The following is a 26433-nucleotide window of genomic DNA, read 5'->3' as shown; positions in this document are numbered from 1 at the left end:
CATACCCCATTCACCATCTCCACCCTGCTCTGAAACACAACATACCCCATTCACCATCTCCACCCTGCTCTGAAACACAACATACCCCATTCACCACCCTGCTCTGATACACAACATACCCCATTCACCACCTCCACCCTGCTCTAAAACAGAACATACCCCATTCACCATCTCCACCCTGCTCTGAAACACAACATACCCCATTCACCATCTCCACCCTGCTCTGAAACACAACATACCCCATTCACCTTCTCCACCCTGCTCTGAAACACAACATACCCCATTCACCACCCTGCTCTGATACACAACATAACCCATTCACCATCTCCACCCTGCTCTAAAACACAACATACCCCATTCACCACCCTGCTCTGATACACAACATAACCCATTCACCACCTCCACCCTGCTCTAAAACACAACATACCCCATTCACCACCCTGCTCTGAAAGACAACATACCCCATTCACCATCTCCACCCTGCTCTGAAACACAACATACCCCATTCACCACCTCCACCCTGCTCTGATACACAACATACCCCATTCACCATCTCCACCCTGCTCTGAAACACAACATACCCCATTCACCATCTCCACCCTGCTCTGAAACACAACATACCCCATTCACCACCCTGCTCTGAAACACAACATACCCCATTCACCACCTCCACCCTGCTCTGAAACACAACATACCCCATTCACCATCTCCACCCTGCTCTGAAAGACAACATACCCCATTCACCATCTCCACCCTGCTCTGAAACACAACATACCCCATTCACCATCTCCACCCTGCTCTAAAACACAACATACCCCATTCACCACCCTGCTCTGATACACAACATACCCCATTCACCACCTCCACCCTGCTCTGATACACAACATACCCCATTCACCACCTCCACCCTGCTCTGATACACAACATACCCCATTCACCACCCTGCTCTGAAACACAACATACCCCATTCACCACCCTGCTCTGAAACACAACATACCCCATTCACCATCTCCACCCTGCTCTGAAACACAACATACCCCATTCACCACCTCCACCCTGCTCTGAAACACAACATACCCCATTCACCACCCTGCTCTGAAACACAACATACCCCATTCACCACCTCCACCCTGCTCTGAAACACAACATACCCCATTCACCACCCTGCTCTGAAACACAACATACCCCATTCACCATCTCCACCCTGCTCTGATACACAACATACCCCATTCACCACCCTGCTCTGAAACACAACATACCCCATTCACCATCTCCACCCTGCTCTGATACACAACATACCCCATTCACCACCCTGCTCTGATACACAACATACCCCATTCACCATCTCCACCCTGCTCTGATACACAACATACCCCATTCACCACCCTGCTCTGAAACACAACATACCCCATTCACCATCTCCACCCTGCTCTGATACACAACATACCCCATTCACCATCTCCACCCTGCTCTGATACACAACATACCCCATTCACCACCCTGCTCTGAAACACAACATACCCCATTCACCACCCTGCTCTGAAACACAACATACCCCATTCACCACCCTGCTCTGATACACAACATACCCCATTCACCATCTCCACCCTGCTCTGATACACAACATACCCCATTCACAATCTCCACCCTGCTCTGAAACACAACATACCCCATTCACCACCCTGCTCTGAAACACAACATACCCCATTCACCATCTCCACCCTGCTCTGAAACACAACATACCCCATTCACCATCTCCACCCTGCTCTGAAACACAACATACCCCATTCACCACCTCCACCCTGCTCTGAAACACAACATACCCCATTCACCATCTCCACCCTGCTCTGAAACACAACATACCCCATTCACCATCTCCACCCTGATCTGAAACACAACATACCCCATTCACCACCCTGCTCTGAAACACAACATACCCCATTCACCATCTCCACCCTGCTCTGAAACACAACATACCCCATTCACCATCTCCACCCTGCTCTGAAACACAACATACCCCATTCACCATCTCCACCCTGCTCTGAAACACAACATACCCCATTCACCATCTCCACCCTGCTCTGAAACACAACATACCCCATTCACCATCTCCACCCTGCTCTGAAAGACAACATACCCCATTCACCATCTCCACCCTGCTCTGAAACACAACATACCCCATTCACCATCTCCACCCTGCTCTAAAACACAACATACCCCATTCACCACCCTGCTCTGATACACAACATACCCCATTCACCACCTCCACCCTGCTCTGATACACAACATACCCCATTCACCACCTCCACCCTGCTCTGATACACAACATACCCCATTCACCACCCTGCTCTGAAACACAACATACCCCATTCACCACCCTGCTCTGAAACACAACATACCCCATTCACCATCTCCACCCTGCTCTGAAACACAACATACCCCATTCACCACCTCCACCCTGCTCTGAAACACAACATACCCCATTCACCACCCTGCTCTGAAACACAACATACCCCATTCACCACCTCCACCCTGCTCTGAAACACAACATACCCCATTCACCACCCTGCTCTGAAACACAACATACCCCATTCACCATCTCCACCCTGCTCTGATACACAACATACCCCATTCACCACCCTGCTCTGAAACACAACATACCCCATTCACCATCTCCACCCTGCTCTGATACACAACATACCCCATTCACCACCCTGCTCTGATACACAACATACCCCATTCACCATCTCCACCCTGCTCTGATACACAACATACCCCATTCACCACCCTGCTCTGAAACACAACATACCCCATTCACCATCTCCACCCTGCTCTGATACACAACATACCCCATTCACCATCTCCACCCTGCTCTGATACACAACATACCCCATTCACCACCCTGCTCTGAAACACAACATACCCCATTCACCACCCTGCTCTGAAACACAACATACCCCATTCACCACCCTGCTCTGATACACAACATACCCCATTCACCATCTCCACCCTGCTCTGATACACAACATACCCCATTCACAATCTCCACCCTGCTCTGAAACACAACATACCCCATTCACCACCCTGCTCTGAAACACAACATACCCCATTCACCATCTCCACCCTGCTCTGAAACACAACATACCCCATTCACCATCTCCACCCTGCTCTGAAACACAACATACCCCATTCACCACCTCCACCCTGCTCTGAAACACAACATACCCCATTCACCATCTCCACCCTGCTCTGAAACACAACATACCCCATTCACCATCTCCACCCTGATCTGAAACACAACATACCCCATTCACCACCCTGCTCTGAAACACAACATACCCCATTCACCATCTCCACCCTGCTCTGAAACACAACATACCCCATTCACCATCTCCACCCTGCTCTGAAACACAACATACCCCATTCACCATCTCCACCCTGCTCTGAAACACAACATACCCCATTCACCATCTCCACCCTGCTCTGAAACACAACATACCCCATTCACCATCTCCACCCTGCTCTGAAACACAACATACCCCATTCACCACCTCCACCCTGCTCTGAAACACAACATACTCCTCTTATCAAGGGCATATCTCCTTGGCTTAGTTCCAGGGGTACCCCATTCCCTCTATAGGGCACTACTAACATTAATAGATAAGAACAGCTCAAGGACAGAACTACATACATTTTATTAAAATGTACACGTAGCCTACATATCAATATATACACACAAACTATCTCGGTCCAATAGGGGAGAAGCGTTGTGCCGTGAGGTGTTGCATTATCTGTTTTTTGAAACCAGGTTTGCTGTTTATTTGAGAAATATGAGATCGAACGAAGTTCCACGCAATAATGGCTCTATATAATACATAAGGTACGCTTTCTTGAACTTGTTCTGGATTTGGGGACTGTGAAAAGACCCCTGGTGGCATGTCTGGTGGGGTAAGTGTGTGTGTCAGAGCTGTGTGTAAGGGGACTGTGAAAAGACCCCTGGTGGCATGTCTGGTGGGGTAAGTGTGTGTGTCAGAGCTGTGTGTAAGTTTACTATGCAAACAACTTGGGATTTTCAACACATTAATGTTTCTCATAAAAAGAAGAAGTGATGCAGTCAGTCTCTCCTCAACTCTTATCCAAGAGAGACTGACAGCATAGTATTTATATCAGCCCTCTGATTACAATGAAGAGCAAAACGTGCCGCTCTGTTCTGGGCCAGCTGCAGCTTTACTAGGTCTTTCCTTGCAGCACTGGACCACACGACTGGACAATTATCAAGATTAGACCAAACTAGAGCCTGCATAACTTGCTTTTTGGAGTGGGGTGTCAATAAAGCAGAGCATCACATTATTACAGACAGACCTCTCCTAATCTTTACAACCATTGGAATCTATATGTAATTTAGTCTCCTCAACTTCTTCAACAGTGTAATGCCCGGGGTGTAGTGGATGAAGGAGTCAGACGCAGGAGACAGAGAGTTCAGAGTAGCGTAACTTATAATCACACCAGAGGTGAACACGACGACACTCCAACCAAATGCCCCAACACACAAAGGGAACAAAATAATCCGAATAGACAACGTACACGAACCGTGACACACAAGCATGTACAAACTGTACACAAAACAATCCCGCAGGCCTGCTGGGTAATAAAGCCCCACTAATCACCCTAACCATAAACAGGTGTAACCAATAAACAAATAAGGAGGGGGAGGACAAAAGTCAGCGGCAGCTAGTAGGCCGGTGACGACGACCGCCGAGCGCCACCCGAACAGGAAGGGGAGCCACCTTCGGTAGGAGTCGTGACAAACAGCCACACCGTTTGTTACCATATTCAGCTGAGGTCTAGCAGTTAAGGAATGAATTGTACCAAAGACATTGCTCTTAGTTTTAGAGATGTTCAGGAACAGTTTATTACTGGCCACCCATTCCAAAACAGACTGCAGCTCTTTGTTAATAAGGGTTTCAGTGACTTCATTAGCTGTGGTTGTGAGGGGTATATGGTTGATTCACCAGCATACATGGACACACATGCTTTGTTTAATGCCAGTGGCAGGTCATTGGTAAAAAGAGAAAATAGTAGAGGGCCTAGAGAGCTGCCCTGCGGTACACCCCATTTACATGTTTGACATTAGAGAAGCTTCCAGTAAAGGCAACCCTTTGAGTTCTATTAGATAGATAGCACTGAATCCATGATATGGCAGAGGTTGAAAAGCCATTTGACTGTCATAGGACAAGGAAAGTAATACAGTGCCTTGCAAAAGTATTCACCTAAATTGGCAGTTTTTCTATTGTGTTACATTACAACCTGTACTTTAAAGATATTTTTATTTGAATTTCATGTAATGGACAAACACAGAATAGTCCAAATTGGTGAAGTGAAATGAAAAAAATGACTTGTTTAAAAATTAAATAAATGTAAAAGTGGTGCGTGCATATGTATTCACCCCCTTTGCTATGAAGCCCCTGAATAAGATCTGGTGCAACCAAGTACCTTCAGAAGTCACATAATTAATTAAATAAAGTCCACCTGTGTGCAACCTAAGTGTCAGATGATCTGTCACATGATCTCAGTATATATACACCTGCTCTAAAAGGCCCCAGTGTCTGCAACACCACTAAGCAAGGGGAACCATGAAGACCAAGGAACTCTCCAAACAGGTTAGGGACAAAGTTGTGGAGAAGTACAGGTAAGGGTTGGGTTATTAAAAAATATCAGAAACTTTGAACATCCCACGGAGCACCATTAAATCCATTATAAAAAAATGGAAAGAATATGGCATCACAACAAACCTGCCAAGAGAGGGCTGCCCACCAAAACTCACGGACCAGGCAAGGAAGGCATTAATCAGAGGCAACAAAAGACCAAAGATAACCCTGAAGGAGCTGCTAAGCTCCACAGTGGAGATTGAAGTATCTGTCCACAGGACCACTTTAAGCTGTACACTCCACAGAGCTGGGCTTTACGGAAGAGTGGCCAGAAAAAAAAAAGCAAACACGTTTGGTGTTCGCCAAAAGGCATGTGGGAGACTCCTCAAACATATGGAAGAAGGTACTCTGGTCAGATGAGACTATAATTTAGCTTTTTGGCCATCAAGGATAATGCTATGTCTGGCGCAAACCCAATACCTCACATCACCCCGAGAACACCATCCCCACAGTGAAGCACGGTGGTGGCAGCATCATGCTGTGAGGATGTTTTTCATCGGCAGGGACTGGGAAACATATAATATTTACATACCCTACATTACTCATCTCACATGTATATGTATATACTGTACTCTATATCATATACTGCATCTTGCCATCTTTATGTAATACATGTATCACTAGCCACTTTAAACTATGCCACTTTATGTTTACATACCCTACATTACTCATCTCATATGTTTATACTGTACTCTATACCATCTACTGCATCTTGCCTATGCCGTTCTGTACCATCACTCATTCATATATCTTTATGTACATATTCTTTATCCCTTTACACTTATGCATGTATAAGGTAGTAGATGTGGAATTGTTAGGATAGATTACTCGTTGGTTATTACTGCATTGTCAGAACTAGAAGCACAAGCATTTCGCTACACTCGCATTAACATCTGCTAACCATGTGTATGTGACAAATAAAATTTGATTTGATTTGATTTTGGTCAGAATTGAAGGAATGATGGATGGAGCTAAATATTGTGAAATTCTTGAGGGAAACCTGTTTCAGTCTTCCAGAAGTTTGAGACTGGGACAGAGGTTCACCTTCCAGCAGGACAATGACCCTAAGCATACTGCTAAAGCAAAACTCGAGTGGTTTAAGGGGACACATTTAAATGTCTTGGAATGGCCTAGTCAAAGACCAAACCTCAAGCCAATTGAGAATCTGTGGTATGACTTAAAGAGTGCTGTACAACAGCAGAACCCATCCAATGTGAAGGAGCAGATCTCTATGCTATTTTTATATTAAAGGTCTCTGCTGTGTATTCTAGAACTGGGTATATTGCTGAAATGATGCTGTGTATTCTAGAACTGGGTATATTGCTGAAATGATGCTGTGTATTCTAGAACTGGGTATATTGCTGAAATGATTACTGTGTATCTTAGTGGTGTTCGGGGTAGGGAGGGGTGCTGTGTGTGTTCTCACTTCTGAGTGTCTATGGAGTTAAGGGAGTGTGTCTGTGTGTGTTTCTGATCGAGAGTACCTGTGGAGGTTAGGGTTGTCTGTATCTGTGTGTACCTGCCCGTCAGTGAGTGTGTTTGTGTGTGGTTCCCTGTGTGTGGTTCCCTGTGTGTGAGTACCTGTGGTGTGAACGGCTCTCCATTGCGGAGCCAGCGGTAGGTGGGTCTAGGCTTCCCTGTGGCCTTGCACTCCCAGTGCAGCTGATCTCCACTGTCCAACTGGCTGTCGTTTATCGTGCTGATCCACTGGGGGAAGGCTGAGGAAGGAGAGAACAGATGAAATAGGAAGGTATACTTACAGCATGCATACACCCTTACCAGCACGACCGCGTATGCAGACACGTGAGAACACTGCCTCGTCAATTCCTCTGTCACACACACACACGCACGCATACAAACACACACACGCATACAAACACACACACACACACACAAACACTCACACTCACACTCACACACACACGCATGCACATACAACACACAACACATACAACACAAATACACACACACACACACACACACACACACACACACACACACACACACACACACACACACACACACACACACACACACACACACACACACACACACACACACACACACACACACACTTCCTGGGCACCTTTCTGGCAGCTCCCTCTTCTCCCTGCATCACACAGAGCCAGGGAGAGCCTCATTGGTAGCAGGCTCACGATGCATGTCATTTAAACAGGGCAGCCTTTTGTGTGAACCTTCATTATGAGACAAGACTTTCCTGACCATAATAGTCCAATCAAACCACACAGAGATAAGGCATCACCCTGAAGGTGCCAAGACTAGAGGAGGAAGTGCGTGGTATACCAGGGGGCTGTAGCTCAATGGAGAGCTCATGTCCTGGTGTGTGTGTGTGTGTGTGTGTGTTTGTGTGTGTGTGACTGTGGTGTTGAGCTCACCCCTAAGGGGGTGAGCTCATAGATAGTTTACAGCAGATATCAGGACTGATATGTTTTCATGTTCAAAACTGTGCACTCTCCTCAAACAATAGCATGGTATTATTTCTCTGTAATAGCTACTGTAAATTGGACAGTGCAGTTAGATTAACAAGAGTTTAAGCTTTCTGCCCATATCAGACATGTCTATGTCCTGGGAAATGTTCGTGTTACTAACAACCTCATGCTAATCGCATTAGCCTACGTTAGCTCAACCGTCCCGTGGAAGGGACACTGATCCCGAGGAAGTGACCACAGTCACAGATTTGATACCACAGTCACAAATTGACACCACAGTCACAGATTAACACCACAGTCACATATTAACACCACAGTCACATATTAACACCACAGTCACATATTAAAACTACAGTTATATATTAACACCACAGTCACAGACTAACACCACAGTCACATATTAAAACTACAGTTATATATTAACACCACAGTCATAGATTAACACCACAGTCACATATTAACACCACAGTCACAGATTAACACCACAGTCACATATTAACACCACAGTCACATATTAACACCACAGTCACATATTAAAACTACAGTTATATATTAACACCACAGTCACATATTAACACCACAGTCACATATTAAAACTACAATTATATATTAACACCACAGTCATAGATTAACACCACAGTCACATATTAACACCACAGTCACAGATTAACACCACAGTCACATATTAAAACTACAGTTATATATTAACACCAGAGTCACAGATTAACACCACAGTCACATATTAACACCACAATCATATATTAACACCACAGTCACAGATTAACACCACAGTCACATATTAACACCACAGTCACATATTAACACCACAGTCACATATTAAAACTACAGTTATATATTAACACCACAGTCACAGATTAACACCACAATCACAGATTAACACAACAGTCACATATTAACACCACAGTCACATATTAAAACTACAGTTATATATTAACACCACAGTCACAGATTAACACCACAGTCACATATTAACACCACAGTCACATATTAACACCACAATCATATATTAACACCACAGTCACAGAGGAACAAACAACCAATTAGACAACAACAACATGTAGCTCCAGTCCACCCCTCCTTAACTTACTGTAGACCTGGAGGTGTCCCTTAAAGGCTGTTCCTCCTCTGGGGTTCTCTGCTTTACACTCGTAGGTCCCCGAGTCCTCCAGCTGGACATTGGGGATCTCCAGAACAGCCTGGGACTTCCTCAGACGAGCCTTCTTAGGGATGTTACCGTTCATCTTCCTCCACGTTATGGTTGGGACGGGACTTGGACGAAGAGAGTGGAGAGGGTTAAAATACTACATTTTTGCATTCTGCCAATAATATTTACAGCATGTGAACTCATACATAATACATTTGTGATATACAGGACAAGGACAGCAGAGAGTAGATTGTTGTGACATGACTAGGAAGAGAAAGTTCATTTGACAACTCCAAAATCCAATTCCAGCCAGACAAGTAGATCCATTTACAACCAGAATATAGTAAAGGACTAGCGGAAGAGGAATGTGGAAAGTCAGGGATTCAGTTCCAACGTTGTACACAAACCTATCCCGGCTATATAAACTGACACTTAATATACAGTATGTGACTGTGTTTTGTGTCCATCCACACACTAAAACACCTCTAAATAATTGACTGTGCCATAATCCAGAGTGACCTTGTATCTCTGAGTCTCTCTCTGCCCAAATGACCTCCAACTGAGAACCATGTGATTGCCTACATGATGTATTCAGATCAGGTTACCAGCCCAACTAACCATCATGATTTCTATGATTAGTGTGTGTGTGGCTGTTCATCATTCCATTTGTTGATGCTCCTCTATGCCCCTGTGATCGCTCTGCTCTCTCCATGATAGACGGGTTGAACACGTAGCAGGAGAACGTCGTACTATTTCAGCAAGGCTCTGGGTATGACGGCTCCATTTGACAGTTCTCAGAAAGATGGAAATGTGACACCCCTGGAAACCCCCGGTGCTCCCATCCATCACTCGGCCCAGATGAAAACGTTACATCGCTTTTTTATCACTTCCAAAATCACAAAGACATTTTAATATCGCTCAGGGTCCCAGTTGCCATGGTCTCTGTGAATTAGATTCAGAGCACGTTCAGAGCTAACCACAGCCGTTCGGGCTCAAAATCACTCCTGAACACCATAGGCACTAAGGGGGTGAAGGGATGTCTGGACACCATGGGCATTAAGGGGGTGAAGGGATGTCTGGAGACCATTGGCACTAAGGGGGTGAAGGGATGTCTGGACACCATGGGCATTAAGGGGGTGAAGGGATGTCTGGACACCATGGGCACTAAGGGGGTGAAGGGATGTCTGGACACCATTGGCATTAAGGGGGTGAAGGGATGTCTGGACACCATGGGCACTAAGGGGGTGAAGGGATGTCTGGACACCATGGGCATTAAGGGGATGAAGGGATGTCTGGACACCATGGGCATTAAGGGGGTGAAGGGATGTCTGGACACCATGGGCACTAAGGTAGTGAAGGGATGTCTGGACACCATGGGCATTAAGGGGGTGAAGGGATGTCTGGACACCATGGGCATTAAGGGGATGAAGGGATGTCTGGACACCATGGGCATTAAGGGGGTGAAGGGATGTCTGGACACCATGGGCATTAAGGGGGTGAAGGGATGTCTGGACACCATGGGCATTAAGGGGGTGAAGGGATGTCTGGACACCATGGGCATTAAGGGGATGAAGGGATGTCTGGACACCATGGGCATTAAGGGGGTGAAGGGATGTCTGGACACCATGGGCATTAAGGGGGTGAAGGGATGTCTGGACACCATGGGCATTAAGGGGGTGAAGGGATGTCTGGACACCATGGGCATTAAGGGGGTGAAGGGATGTCTGCACACCATGGGCACTAAGGGGGTGAAGGGATGTCTGGACACCATGGGCATTAAGGGGATGAAGGGATGTCTGGACACCATGGGCATTAAGGGGGTGAAGGGATGTCTGGACACCATGGGCACTAAGGGGGTGAAGGGATGTCTGGACACCATGGGCATTAAGGGGGTGAAGGGATGTCTGGACACCATGGGCATTAAGGGGGTGAAGGGATGTCTGGACACCATGGGCATTAAGGGGGTGAAGGGATGTCTGGACACCATGGGCATTAAGGGGGTGAAGGGATGTCTGGACACCATGGGCATTAAGGGGGTGAAGGGATGTCTGGACACCATGGGCACTAAGGGGGTGAAGGGATGTCTGGACACCATGGGCATTAAGGGGATGAAGGGATGCCTGGACACCATGGGCACTAAGGGGGTGAAGGGATGTCTGGACACCATGGGCATTAAGGGGATGAAGGGATGTCTGGACACCATGGGCATTAAGGGGGTGAAGGGATGTCTGTAACCCTTATTTTTGGCCTACAGTGTTATTATACAACTAAGGGAGGTCATTGGTAATGTGCTTGGCATTCAGGCTTCAAGGGAACTAAAATGGTTAGAATTATGAAATAACAAAAACAGACACAAAATAATAATATAATAATTGCAGTTTGGTTAATAGATTGACTACATGATGACAATGATAGAAACACTGAAGCAGAGAATGTTGCAACTATTAGAACTATAATAATCACAATTATTAGAACAATTAGAAATATAACTATTAGAACTATAATAATTACAATTATTAGAACAATTAGAAATATAACTATTAGAACTATAATAATTACAATTATTAGAACAATTAGAAATATAACTATTAGAACTATTGGTACTATTAGAATTACAACTATTCAAACAATTAGAATTGAACCTGCCTGAACAAACAAATCTGAACAATGTTGTTCAGATGATGGATATACTTTTATAATGAATTATACGTCTTATTTATTTATTGTCCTATCATGGAAAACTACATTTTTTTTATCTTAATAAATTATATCTAATTATTATCCTATTTTAATGGTACTGTCTATGGCCCTATACCCTAGACACCCACCTGAATGACCCAGATATTAAGGAGAAGTCCCTAACTGTTTTATGTGCTCGCTGTAAGCGGTCTATATGCAGCTAAAATGAGGTCAGAGACCAAGAGCAGCACTGCCCCCTCAAGATTCTGAGCCTGCTTGGCAGGGTTGGTCCTGCAAAGCCAAAGCCCCCTAAAGGGAGAGGAAAATATACAAGGAATTTCTCAAAGCTGCTAATGAGAACCTTGACGACCTTGTACCTAGCCGGTGGGGATTCCGGTGGGGTACCCCCACCCAGGCAGTGGCAGTGCTGGCAACACTAGCTGCAGTAACCCATGGGGAGGGGGTCACATTCGGACATTCAGAGAGGGGGTATATTATTGTGGCCCTGGTGGCACAGAATCAAGGTCGGACTGCATGGAGATGCATGGGGACATGGTCATGACTGGTGGCCGTATTGTGGGTGTTTTTTTCAGGAATAGGGTGTACATTTGACGGCCATTATCTAGGATATGACAATGGTAAATAAATTTCAATTTTTGCTTATTTTTTTGCGCGGTCTTGCAGGCCTTCTCATGCAGCTGCAACTGCAATGGCATTTGGAAATCATGACCCATCTTGAGTTGGGCTCTGGGATGGTGCAACTGTTGAGAAAGTGAGCTTATGGTTGTGTGGGGGTAAGGGCTGAGTGTGTATGTGTGTATCCCACAACTGTTGCGAAAGAAGAAGTAAAAGATGTAAGGTACAATAGAGGATGATCCACAGCTATATATAATACAAATCGAGGTGACGGCAATGGAAATGCATATGGCAATTGATTTACTTCAATTCGGTAAATGGAACTGTATGCTCTTTTCAAAGAATGGATCCCAGTCGGTTCAGGGCTATGGGATACAGGGGGTCGAGGGTGGTCTGCCGGGCATTGGGATGACAAGCCATCTCGAGATGAGGCCTTTTAGCGGGTGGAATAGTAGGGACCAATTGGAGGTTTACTTAGTAGAAATGCAAATATCATGGTACAACTATATAGACACTCAATCATTATGTTACGTTTTAATAGTACGTTTACAAAAATATATTCTGATTAAAAGAATGAAAGGTGTGTCTCATGGTAAGTGGTGAAATAAGTATAGCCAGTTACAATTGTAATGGCTTAGCAGATAATAAGAAAAGACGATCAGTATTTACCTGGCTAAAAGAGAAGGATTATAATATTTATTGTTTACAGGAAACCCATTCAACAGTTTTAGATGAAGTTTTGTGGAAAAAGAACTGGGTGGGCAAAATATATTTCTCCCATGGGCAAAGAAATTCAAAAGGGGTGATGATCTTAATTAACAATAATTTTGATCCAAATGTGCAAATTGTCCAAACAGATCCTCAAGGTAGATGGATTATTTTAAATATGTTATTGGACAATAAACAAATATGGCTTGTTAACCTATACGGTCCGAATAATGATGATCCAAGCTTCTTTGAAAATATATATAAGAACTTATCAACTCTACAAGCAACACTAGACTCTATTATTATAATGGGAGATTTTAATACGGTCTTAAATAGCTCTATAGACCGGAAAGGAAATCACACTACAAATTATCACCCTCAGGCACTTAAGGAAATCATGAATGTCATGGATATATTGGAATTAGTGGATATATGGAGACTTAAATACCCTGATTTAGTGAGATATACATGGCGGAGGCTGAATCAAGCTAGTCGTCTTGACTACTTTCTTATTCCATTCTCTCTGGCACCAAAAGTTAAAAAAGTGTTGATAGGGGATAGAATGCGGTCGGATCATCACATAATTGGCATATATATTTCTCTTACAGAATTTCCACGTGGGCGAGGATATTGGAAATTTAATCAAAGTCTACTAGATGATAAATTGTTTAGAACTAGGACAGAAGATTTTATAACTGACTTTTTCAGACATAACATAGGTACAGCAGATCCCCTTATTGTATGGGACACTTTTAAGTGTGCCTTTAGAGGCCATGCAATTCAGTACTCATCTATAAAACAAAAGCAATTTAGATCAAAAGAGTCCATATTAACAAAGGAAATTGAAGGACTAACAGTACAGTTAGATAGCAATAAAAACGGTACCATAGAGGCACAGAATAATTTAGAGGAAAAACAAAAAGAAATGGAGGAACTTATTCAAGAAAGATCCAGTGTAATATATTATAAAAATAAAGCGAACTGGATGGAATATGGGGAAAAATGCACCAAATTCTTTTTCAATCTTCAATATAGAAATGCTACCAAAAAAAATGTATTAAAACTTGTGACAAATGATGGAGTCACGCATGATTCACCAAATGATATTTTGAAAGAGGAAGTAAAGTACTTTAAGAATATGTTTTCGTTTCAGGCTCCTCCATCTCCACTAGCTGAAACTAATTGTATGGATTTTTTTCCTATTAATAATGTAAAATTAACATCTGAACAGAAAGACTCATGTGAAGGCCAAATTACAGAGGAGGAACTGCTTGTTGCAATTGGGGCATTTAAAGATGGGAAAACTCCAGGGCTGGATGGCATACCAGTGGAAGTATACAAAACGTTTTTTGATATACTCAAAGGACCTTTATTAACTTGTTTTAACCACTCCTATATAAATGGTAGATTATCAGACACACAACAAGAAGGTCTGATATCGTTATTACTGAAACAGGACCCAAGTGGTATATATAAAGATCCAGTCCAATTAAAAAATTGGAGACCTCTTACACTTCAGTGTTGTGATGCAAAAATCCTAGCAAAATGCTTGGCGCATAGAATAAAAAAAGTTTTGTCAGATATTATTCATCCTAATCAGACAGGTTTTTTACATGGACGATACATTGGAGATAATATAAGGCAAGTACTGGAAACAATAGAACACTATGAGATATCGGGGACACCAGGCCTGGTTTTCATAGCTGATTTTGAAAAGGCTTTTGATAAAGTACGACTGGAGTTTATATATAAATGCCTAGAATATTTCAATTTTGGGGAATCTCTTATAAAATGGGTTAAAATTATGTATAGTAACCCTAGGTGTAAAATAGTAAATAATGGCTACATCTCAGAAAGTTTTAAACTATCTAGAGGAGTAAAACAAGGTTGTCCACTATCGGCATATCTATTTATTATTGCCATCGAAATGTTAGCTGTTAAAATTAGATCAAACATTAATATTAAAGGATTAGAAATCCATGGCTTAAAAACTAAGGTGTCATTGTACGCTGATGATTCATGTTTTCTTTTAAAACCACAACTAGAGTCTCTCCAGGGCCTCATAGAGGATCTAGATACCTTTGCTATCCTCTCTGGATTAAAACCAAATTATGATAAATGTACCATATTACGTATTGGATCACTAAAAAATACACATTTTATATTGCCATGTAGTTTACCAATTAAATGGTCTGACGGAGATGTGGACATACTCGGTATAAAAATCCCAAAAGAAAGAAATGATCTCACTCCAATAAATTTTTATAGAAAGTTAGCAAAAATAGATAAGATCTTGCTACCATGGAAAGGAAAATACCTGTCTATTTGTGGAAAAATCACCCTAATTAACTCTTTAGTCATATCACAGTTTACCTATTTGCTTATGGTTTTGCCTACACCTAGTGACCTGTTTTTTAAATTATATGAACAAAAAATATTCAATTTTATTTGGAACGGCAAGCCAGATAAAATTAAAAGGGCCTATTTATATAACGAATATGAATTCGGAGGGCAGAAATTATTAAATATTAAAGCATTAGACCTCTCACTAAAGGCATCGGTCATACAAAAGTTATACTTAAATCCAAACTGGTTCTCTAGTAAACTGGTACGAATGTCTCATCCTATGTTCAAGAAGGGCCTTTTTCCCTTTATTCAGATTACACCTGCTCATTTTCGGTTGTTTGAAAAGGAAATGATCTCCAAAATATCCTTATTCTTTAAACAAGCCTTAGAAAGTTGGTTGCAATTTCAGTTTAATCCACCTGAAAGGACGGAACAAATAGTACAACAAATATTGTGGTTAAATTCAAATATAATAATTGATAAAAAAACTGTATTTATCGAAGAAATGTTTAAAAAAGGTATAATTTTTGTGAATGATATCATAAATAGGACTGGTGGAGTTATGTCACACATGCAGCTAACACAGACATATGGAAAAGTCTGCTCTACCCAAAATTACAACCAATTAATTGCAGCATTACCACAAAAATGGAAGAGGCAAGTAGAAGGGGATAAAAGTAAGGAACTTGTTTGTCGGCCTTATATTAAAGAACAAAAATGGTTAAAGAAAAGTGTGATAAATAAAAACATATACCAATTTCATTTAAGGACCAAAAAACTAACAGCTGTGCCATACAAATTGCAAAATAGTTGGGAAGAGATTTTCGATGTACCCATTCCATGGCACATGGTTTATGAATTGATACGCAAAACAACGCCGGATTCAAAACTTCGAATTTTTCAATATAAATTACTGTACAAAATTCTTGCAACTAATAGAATGTTATATATATGGGGTATACAATCTTCCCAGCTCTGCAGATTCTGTTGTGAGGAGGCAGAGTCATTAGATCATTTATTTTGGTATTGTCCATATGTAGCTCGTTTTTGGTCACAGGTCCAGGAATGGCTGAAGAATTGCAACATTTGCCTAAAACTAACGCTACAGATAGCAATACTGGGGGATTTGAAAAGCCATAGTCAATCAATCAATAATATAATAATTATTTTGGCAAAGATGTTTATTTTTAATTTACAATCTGTAGAAGCTATGAGAATAGGAAGGTTCAGGTCTTTTGTGAAGCATCACAGCACAGTTGAGAAATGTATGGCAAATAGAAATCCGAAATGGATGATGTTGGAAGATAGATGGGAGGGGTTGGGTGGAGCTGAAGGGTGGGACTAATAACAAGATAAACAATATAGGGCATACGGGATCTGTGAAATGTGTATAGGTGCGGAGCTTTTGTGAAATAGCACAGTTACAAGTGGAAATAAAATTGGATGGACAACAGAAATAGAGGAAGGACTAAGAACAAATAAGAGAGAACTATTGTAAAGTGGACTGTGTCTGTAAGATAGGTATAAGATGTAGAAATTGAAGGTAAAAGCAGAAGTGTTTATAAGTTTACTCCAATTGGGGGATTGGTGGTAGGGTCGCGGGGAATAATAATAAAGGCATATTCTTTAAAAAAGTATGTATGTCTATATAGGTATGTGTATGTATATATGTGTATATGTATGCATACGTATATGGATATATATATTTACCCAAAAAAATATGGGGGAATGGAAATGATGCAGACAATTACATTGGAAGCAACATTCTTTCCGCAATACTAAGCTGATCCACCCCCCAAAAAAAAATAAAAAAAAAAAAAAAAAAAAAAAATTAGAATTACAACTATTACAATTACTAGAACTATTACAATTACTACCTCTATTATAACTATTAGAATTAGAACTATTAGAACTATTAGAACTATTAGAACTATTAGAACTATTAGTACTATTAGAATTACAACTATTACAACTACTAGAACTATTACAATTACTAACTCTATTATAACTATTAGAATTAGAACTATTAGAACTATTAGAACTATTAGAACTTTTAGAACTATTAGTACTATTAGAATTACAACTATTACAACTACTAGAACTATTACAATTACTAACTCTATTATAACTATTAGAATTAGAACTATTAGAACTATTAGAACTATTAGAACTATTGTACTATTAGAATTAGAACTATTAGAACTTTTACAATTACTAACTCTATTATAACTATTAGAATTAGAACTATTAGAACCATTAGAACTATTGTACTATTAGAATTAGAACTATTAGAACCATTAGAACTATTGTACTATTAGAATTAGAACTATTAGAACTATTAGAACTATTAGAACTATTAGAACTATTAGTACTATTAGAACTATTAGAACTATTAGAACTATTGTACTATTAGAATTAGAACTATTAGAACTTTTACAATTACTAACTCTATTATAACTATTAGAATTAGAACTATTAGAACCATTAGAACTATTGTACTATTAGAATTAGAACTATTAGAACTATTAGAACTATTACAACAAATAGAACTATTGCAACTATTAGAACTATTACAACAATTAGAACTATTACAACAATTAGAACTATTACAACAATTAGAACTATTACAACAATTAGAACTATTACAACAATTAGAACTATTAGAATTACAACTATTTGAATTATTAGAACTATTAGAACAATTACAACTATTTCAAATATTAGTACTAATAGAATTATAACAATTAGAACCATTAGAATTAGAACTATTAGAACTATCAGAATTAGAATTTTAAGAAGTACAACTATTAGAACTATTATAATTATAATTATTAGAACTATTAGAATTAGAACAATTAGAACTAATAGATTTAGAACAATTACAACTATTAGAATTAGAACAATTACAACTATTAGAATTAGAACTATTACAACTATTACAACAATTAGAATTAGAATTATTAAAACTATTAGAATTAGAACAATTCGAAATATAACTACTATAACTATTATAACTATTATAACTACTATAACTATTATAACTATGTAACGATTGTCGTCGGGAGAAGGAGAAGAGAACCAAGGTGCAGCGTGGTAAGTGTCCATAATACTTTTAATAAATACGAACACTAGAACAAAAACAACAAAGCGACAAACGGACATCTTCTGCAAGGTGCACTACACTAAACAGAAAACAACTACCCACAAACACAGGTGGGAAACTGGCTACCTAAGTATGGTTCTCAATCAGAGACAACGATTGACAGCTGCCTCTGATTGGGAACCATACCAGGCAAAACAAATAGAAATACATAACCTAGAACAAAACATAGAATGCAAACCCCAAATCACACCCTGACCAAACCAAAATAGAGACATAAACAAGGAACTAAGGTCAGGGCGTGACAAATTTTTTTTATTTTATTTTATTTCTTTTATTTTATTTAACCTTTATTTAACCAGGTCGGCAAATTGAGAACACGTTCTCATTTACAATTGCGACCTGGCCAAGATAAAGCAAAGCAGTTCGACACATACAACAACACATAGTTACACATGGAGTAAAAACAAACATATAGTCAATAATACAGTGAAAAAAATAAAAAAAATAAGTCTATATACAATGTGAGCAAGTGAGGTGAGCTAAGGGAGGTGAAGGCAAACAGATATATGTATAAATAAATAAAAATATAAAAAGGCCATGGAGGCGAAGTGAGTACAACACAGCAAGTAAAATAAAAACTAAAAAAAACACTGGAATGGTTGGTTTGCATTGGAAGAAAGTGCAAAGTAGAGACAGAAATAATGGGGTGCAAAGGAGCAAAATAAATTAATAAATAAATACAGTAGGTAAAGAGGTAGTTGTTTGGGCTAAATTGTAGATGGGTTATGTACAGGTGCAGTAATCTATGAGCTGCTCTGACAGCTGGTGCTTAAAGCTAGTGAGGGAGATAGGTGTTTCCAGTTTCAGAGATTTTTTGGCAGCAGAGAACTGGAAGGAGAGGCGTCCAAAGGAAGAATTGGTTTTGGGGGTGACTAGAGAGATATACCTGCTGGAGCGCGTGCTACAGGTAGGTGCTGCTATGGTGACCAGCGAGCTGAGATAAGGGGGGACTTTACCTAGCAGGGTCTTGTAGATGACCTGGAACCAGTGGGTTTGGCGACGAGTATGAAGCGAGGGAAAGCCAACGAGAGTGTACAGGTCGCAGTGGTGGGTAGTATCTGGGGCTTTGGTGACAAAACGGATGGCACTGTGATAGACTGCATCCAATCTGGTGAGTAGAGTGTTGGAGGCTATTTTGTAAATGACATCACCGAAGTCGAGGATTGGTAGGATGGTCAGTTTTACAAGGGTATGTTTGGCAGCATGAGTAAAGGATGCTTTGTTGCGGAATAGGAAGCCAATTCTAGATTTGACTTTCTAGAACTATTAGAACTATTAGAATATTACAACTACTAGAACTATTAGAACTTTTACAACTATTACAACTACTAGAACTATTAGAACTTTTACAACTATTACAACTACTAGAACTATTAGAACTATTGTACTATTAGAATTAGAACTATTAGAACTTTTACAATTACTAACTCTATTATAACTATTAGAATTAGAACTATTAGAACCATTAGAACTATTGTACTATTAGAATTAGAACTATTAGAACCATTAGAACTATTGTACTATTAGAATTAGAACTATTAGAACTATTAGAACTATTAGAACTATTAGAACTATTAGTACTATTAGAACTATTAGAACTATTAGAACTATTGTACTATTAGAATTAGAACTATTAGAACTTTTACAATTACTAACTCTATTATAACTATTAGAATTAGAACTATTAGAACCATTAGAACTATTGTACTATTAGAATTAGAACTATTAGAACTATTAGAACTATTACAACAAATAGAACTATTGCAACTATTAGAACTATTACAACAATTAGAACTATTACAACAATTAGAACTATTACAACAATTAGAACTATTACAACAATTAGAACTATTACAACAATTAGAACTATTAGAATTACAACTATTTGAATTATTAGAACTATTAGAACAATTACAACTATTTCAAATATTAGTACTAATAGAATTATAACAATTAGAACCATTAGAATTAGAACTATTAGAACTATCAGAATTAGAATTTTAAGAAGTACAACTATTAGAACTATTATAATTATAATTATTAGAACTATTAGAATTAGAACAATTAGAACTAATAGATTTAGAACAATTACAACTATTAGAATTAGAACAATTACAACTATTAGAATTAGAACTATTACAACTATTACAACAATTAGAATTAGAATTATTAAAACTATTAGAATTAGAACAATTCGAAATATAACTACTATAACTATTATAACTATTATAACTACTATAACTATTATAACTATGTAACGATTGTCGTCGGGAGAAGGAGAAGAGAACCAAGGTGCAGCGTGGTAAGTGTCCATAATACTTTTAATAAATACGAACACTAGAACAAAAACAACAAAGCGACAAACGGACATCTTCTGCAAGGTGCACTACACTAAACAGAAAACAACTACCCACAAACACAGGTGGGAAACTGGCTACCTAAGTATGGTTCTCAATCAGAGACAACGATTGACAGCTGCCTCTGATTGGGAACCATACCAGGCAAAACAAATAGAAATACATAACCTAGAACAAAACATAGAATGCAAACCCCAAATCACACCCTGACCAAACCAAAATAGAGACATAAACAAGGAACTAAGGTCAGGGCGTGACAAATTTTTTTTATTTTATTTTATTTCTTTTATTTTATTTAACCTTTATTTAACCAGGTCGGCAAATTGAGAACACGTTCTCATTTACAATTGCGACCTGGCCAAGATAAAGCAAAGCAGTTCGACACATACAACAACACATAGTTACACATGGAGTAAAAACAAACATATAGTCAATAATACAGTGAAAAAAATAAAAAAAATAAGTCTATATACAATGTGAGCAAGTGAGGTGAGCTAAGGGAGGTGAAGGCAAACAGATATATGTATAAATAAATAAAAATATAAAAAGGCCATGGAGGCGAAGTGAGTACAACACAGCAAGTAAAATAAAAACTAAAAAAAACACTGGAATGGTTGGTTTGCATTGGAAGAAAGTGCAAAGTAGAGACAGAAATAATGGGGTGCAAAGGAGCAAAATAAATTAATAAATAAATACAGTAGGTAAAGAGGTAGTTGTTTGGGCTAAATTGTAGATGGGTTATGTACAGGTGCAGTAATCTATGAGCTGCTCTGACAGCTGGTGCTTAAAGCTAGTGAGGGAGATAGGTGTTTCCAGTTTCAGAGATTTTTTGGCAGCAGAGAACTGGAAGGAGAGGCGTCCAAAGGAAGAATTGGTTTTGGGGGTGACTAGAGAGATATACCTGCTGGAGCGCGTGCTACAGGTAGGTGCTGCTATGGTGACCAGCGAGCTGAGATAAGGGGGGACTTTACCTAGCAGGGTCTTGTAGATGACCTGGAACCAGTGGGTTTGGCGACGAGTATGAAGCGAGGGAAAGCCAACGAGAGTGTACAGGTCGCAGTGGTGGGTAGTATCTGGGGCTTTGGTGACAAAACGGATGGCACTGTGATAGACTGCATCCAATCTGGTGAGTAGAGTGTTGGAGGCTATTTTGTAAATGACATCACCGAAGTCGAGGATTGGTAGGATGGTCAGTTTTACAAGGGTATGTTTGGCAGCATGAGTAAAGGATGCTTTGTTGCGGAATAGGAAGCCAATTCTAGATTTGACTTTCTAGAACTATTAGAACTATTAGAATATTACAACTACTAGAACTATTAGAACTTTTACAACTATTACAACTACTAGAACTATTAGAACTTTTACAACTACTAGAACTATTAGAACTATTAGAACTATTAGAACTTTTACAACTATTACAACTATTACAACTATTAGAACTATTAGAACTATTAGAATATTACAACTACTAGAACTATTACAACTACTAGAACTATTACAACTACTAGAACTATTAGAACTATTAGAACTATTAGAACTATTAGAACTATTAGAACTTTTACAACTATTACAACTATTACAACTATTACAACTATTAGAACTATTAGAACTATTAGAACTATTAGAACTATTAGAATATTACAACTACTAGAACTATTACAACTACTAGAACTATTACAACTACTAGAACTATTAGAACTATTAGAACTATTAGAACTATTAGAACTATTAGAACTTTTACAACTATTAGAACTATTAGAACTATTACAACTACTAGAACTATTAGAACTACTAGAACTATTACAACTACTAGAACTATTAGAACTACTAGAACTATTACAACTACTAGAACTATTACAACTATTAGAACTATTAGAACTATTAGAACTTTTACAACTATTACAACTATTAGAACTATTAGAACTATTAGAACTATTACAACTACTAGAACTATTAGAACTACTAGAACTATTACAACTATTAGAACTTTTACAACTACTACCTCTATTAGAACTATTAGAACTATTAGAACTTTTACAACTATTACAACTATTAGAACTACTAGAACTATTAGAACTATTAGAACTACTAGAACTATTAGAACTACTAGAACTATTACAACTACTAGAACTATTACAACTACTAGAACTATTACAACTATTAGAACTATTAGAACTATTAGAACTTTTACAACTATTACAACTATTAGAACTATTAGAACTATTAGAACTATTACAACTACTAGAACTATTACAACTACTAGAACTATTACAACTACTAGAACTATTAGAACTATTAGAACTATTAGAACTATTAGAACTATTAGAACTTTTACAACTATTACAACTATTACAACTATTAGAACTATTAGAACTATTAGAACTATTAGAACTATTAGAACTATTAGAACTATTACAACTATTACAACTACTAGAACTATTACAACTATTACAACTATTAGAACTACTAGAACTATTAGAACTATTAGAACTACTAGAACTATTAGAACTACTAGAACTATTAGAACTATTAGAACTATTAGAACTATTAGAACTTTTACAACTATTACAACTATTAGAACTATTAGAACTATTAGAACTATTACAACTACTAGAACTATTAGAATATTACAACTACTAGAACTATTAGAACTATTAGAACTATTAGAACTACTAGAACTATTACAACTACTAGAACTATTACAACTACTAGAACTATTAGAACTATTAGAACTATTAGAACTTTTACAACTATTACAACTATTAGAACTATTAGAACTATTAGAACTATTAGAACTATTAGAACTATTAGAACTATTAGAACTACTAGAACTATTAGAACTACTAGAACTATTACAACTACTAGAACTATTACAACTACTAGAACTATTAGAACTATTAGAACTATTACAACTATTACAACTATTACAACTATTACAACTACTAGAACTATTACAACTACTAGAACTATTACAACTACTAGAACTATTAGAACTATTAGAACTATTAGAACTTTTACAACTATTACAACTATTAGAACTATTAGAACTATTAGAACTATTAGAACTATTAGAACTATTAGAACTACTAGAACTATTAGAACTACTAGAACTATTACAACTACTAGAACTATTACAACTATTACAACTACTAGAACTATTAGAACTATTACAACTATTACAACTATTACAACTATTACAACTACTGGAACTATTACAACTATTAGAACTATTACAACTATTACAACTACTAGAACTATTACAACTACTAGAACTATTACAACTATTACAACTACTAGAACTATTAGAACTATTAGAACTATTAGAATATTACAACTACTAGAACTATTACAACTACTAGAACTATTACAACTACTAGAACTATTAGAACTATTAGAACTATTACAACTGCTAGAACTATTACAACTACTAGAACTATTACAACTACTAGAACTATTAGAACTATTAGAACTATTAGAACTATTAGAACTATTAGAACTATTACAATTACTAGAACTATTACAATTACTAGAACTATTAGAACTATTAGAACTATTAGAACTATTAGAACTATTAGAACTATTAGAACTATTACAACTACTAGAACTATTACAACTACTAGAACTATTACAACTACTAGAACTATTACAACTAATAGAACTATTAGAACTATTAGAACTATTACAACTATTACAACTATTACAACTACTAGAACTATTAGAACTATTACAACTACTAGAACTATTAGAACTATTAGAACTATTAGAACTATTAGAACTATTACAACTACTAGAACTATTACAACTACTAGAACTATTACAACTAATAGAACTATTAGAACTATTAGAACTATTACAACTATTACAACTATTACAACTACTAGAACTATTAGAACTATTACAACTACTAGAACTATTACAATTACTAGAACTATTAGAACTATTAGAACTATTAGAACTATTAGAACTATTAGAACTATTAGAACTATTACAACTACTAGAACTATTAGAATATTACAACTACTAGAACTATTAGAACTTTTACAACTATTACAACTACTAGAACTATTAGAATATTACAACTACTAGAACTATTAGAACTTTTACAACTATTACAACTACTAGAACTATTAGAATATTACAACTACTAGAACTATTAGAACTTTTACAACTATTACAACTACTAGAACTATTAGAACTATTAGAATATTACAACTACTAGAACTATTAGAACTTTTACAACTATTACAACTACTAGAACTATTAGAACTATTAGAATATTACAACTACTAGAACTATTAGAACTTTTACAACTATTACAACTACTAGAACTATTAGAACTATTAGAATATTACAACTACTAGAACTATTAGAACTTTTACAACTATTACAACTACTAGAACTATTAGAACTTTTACAACTATTACAACTATTAGAACTACTAGAACTATTACAACTACTAGAACTACTAGAACTACTAGAACTATTACAACTACTAGAACTATTACAACTACTAGAACTATTAGAACTATTAGAACTATTAGAACTTTTACAACTATTACAACTATTACAACTATTACAACTATTAGAACTATTAGAACTACTAGAACTACTAGAACTATTAGAACTATTAGAACTATTAGAACTAGTACAACTACTAGAACTATTAGAACTATTAGAACTATTAGAACTATTAGAACTATTACAACTATTAGAACTATTAGAACTATTACAACTACTAGAACTATTAGAACTATTAGAACTATTAGAACTATTAGAACTACTAGAACTACTAGAACTATTAGAACTATTAGAACTATTAGAACTAGTACAACTACTAGAACTATTAGAACTATTAGAACTACTAGAACTATTAGAACTATTAGAACTATTACAACTATTAGAACTATTACAACTATTAGAACTATTAGAACTATTAGAACTACTAGAACTACTAGAACTATTAGAACTATTAGAACTATTAGAACTAGTACAACTACTAGAACTACTAGAACTATTACAACTATTAGAACTATTAGAACTATTACAACTACTAGAACTATTACAACTATTAGAACTAGTACAACTATTAGAACTAGTACAACTATTAGAACTATTAGACCTATTAGAACTATTAGAACTATTAGAACTATTAGAACTATTAGAACTATTAGAACTATTAGAACTAGTACAACTATTAGAACTATTAGAACTATTAGAACTA

At 37.8% G+C, this 26433-nt stretch overlaps 1 protein-coding gene across 4 annotated transcripts in view; it reads right to left on the bottom strand.

The window, feature by feature from the left end:
- Positions 1 to 26433, bottom strand: part of LOC129831624 (contactin-5-like) — an 804231-nt gene that overhangs the window by 217293 nt on the left and 560505 nt on the right. For all 4 annotated transcript variants that reach the window (XM_055894962.1, XM_055894963.1, XM_055894964.1 and 1 more), the window contains 2 exons: positions 9267 to 9448; positions 7290 to 7426 (listed from right to left, as the gene is read on the bottom strand). In XM_055894962.1, the coding sequence (XP_055750937.1) occupies positions 7290 to 7426; positions 9267 to 9448 (319 nt within the window). The remainder of the gene's footprint in view (positions 1 to 7289; positions 7427 to 9266; positions 9449 to 26433) is intronic.

This window comes from Salvelinus fontinalis, chromosome 33 (genome assembly GCF_029448725.1).
Source record: "Salvelinus fontinalis isolate EN_2023a chromosome 33, ASM2944872v1, whole genome shotgun sequence".
NCBI classification, from domain to species: Eukaryota; Metazoa; Chordata; class Actinopteri; order Salmoniformes; family Salmonidae; genus Salvelinus; species Salvelinus fontinalis.
This window is presented reverse-complemented; position numbering and strand designations above follow the sequence as displayed.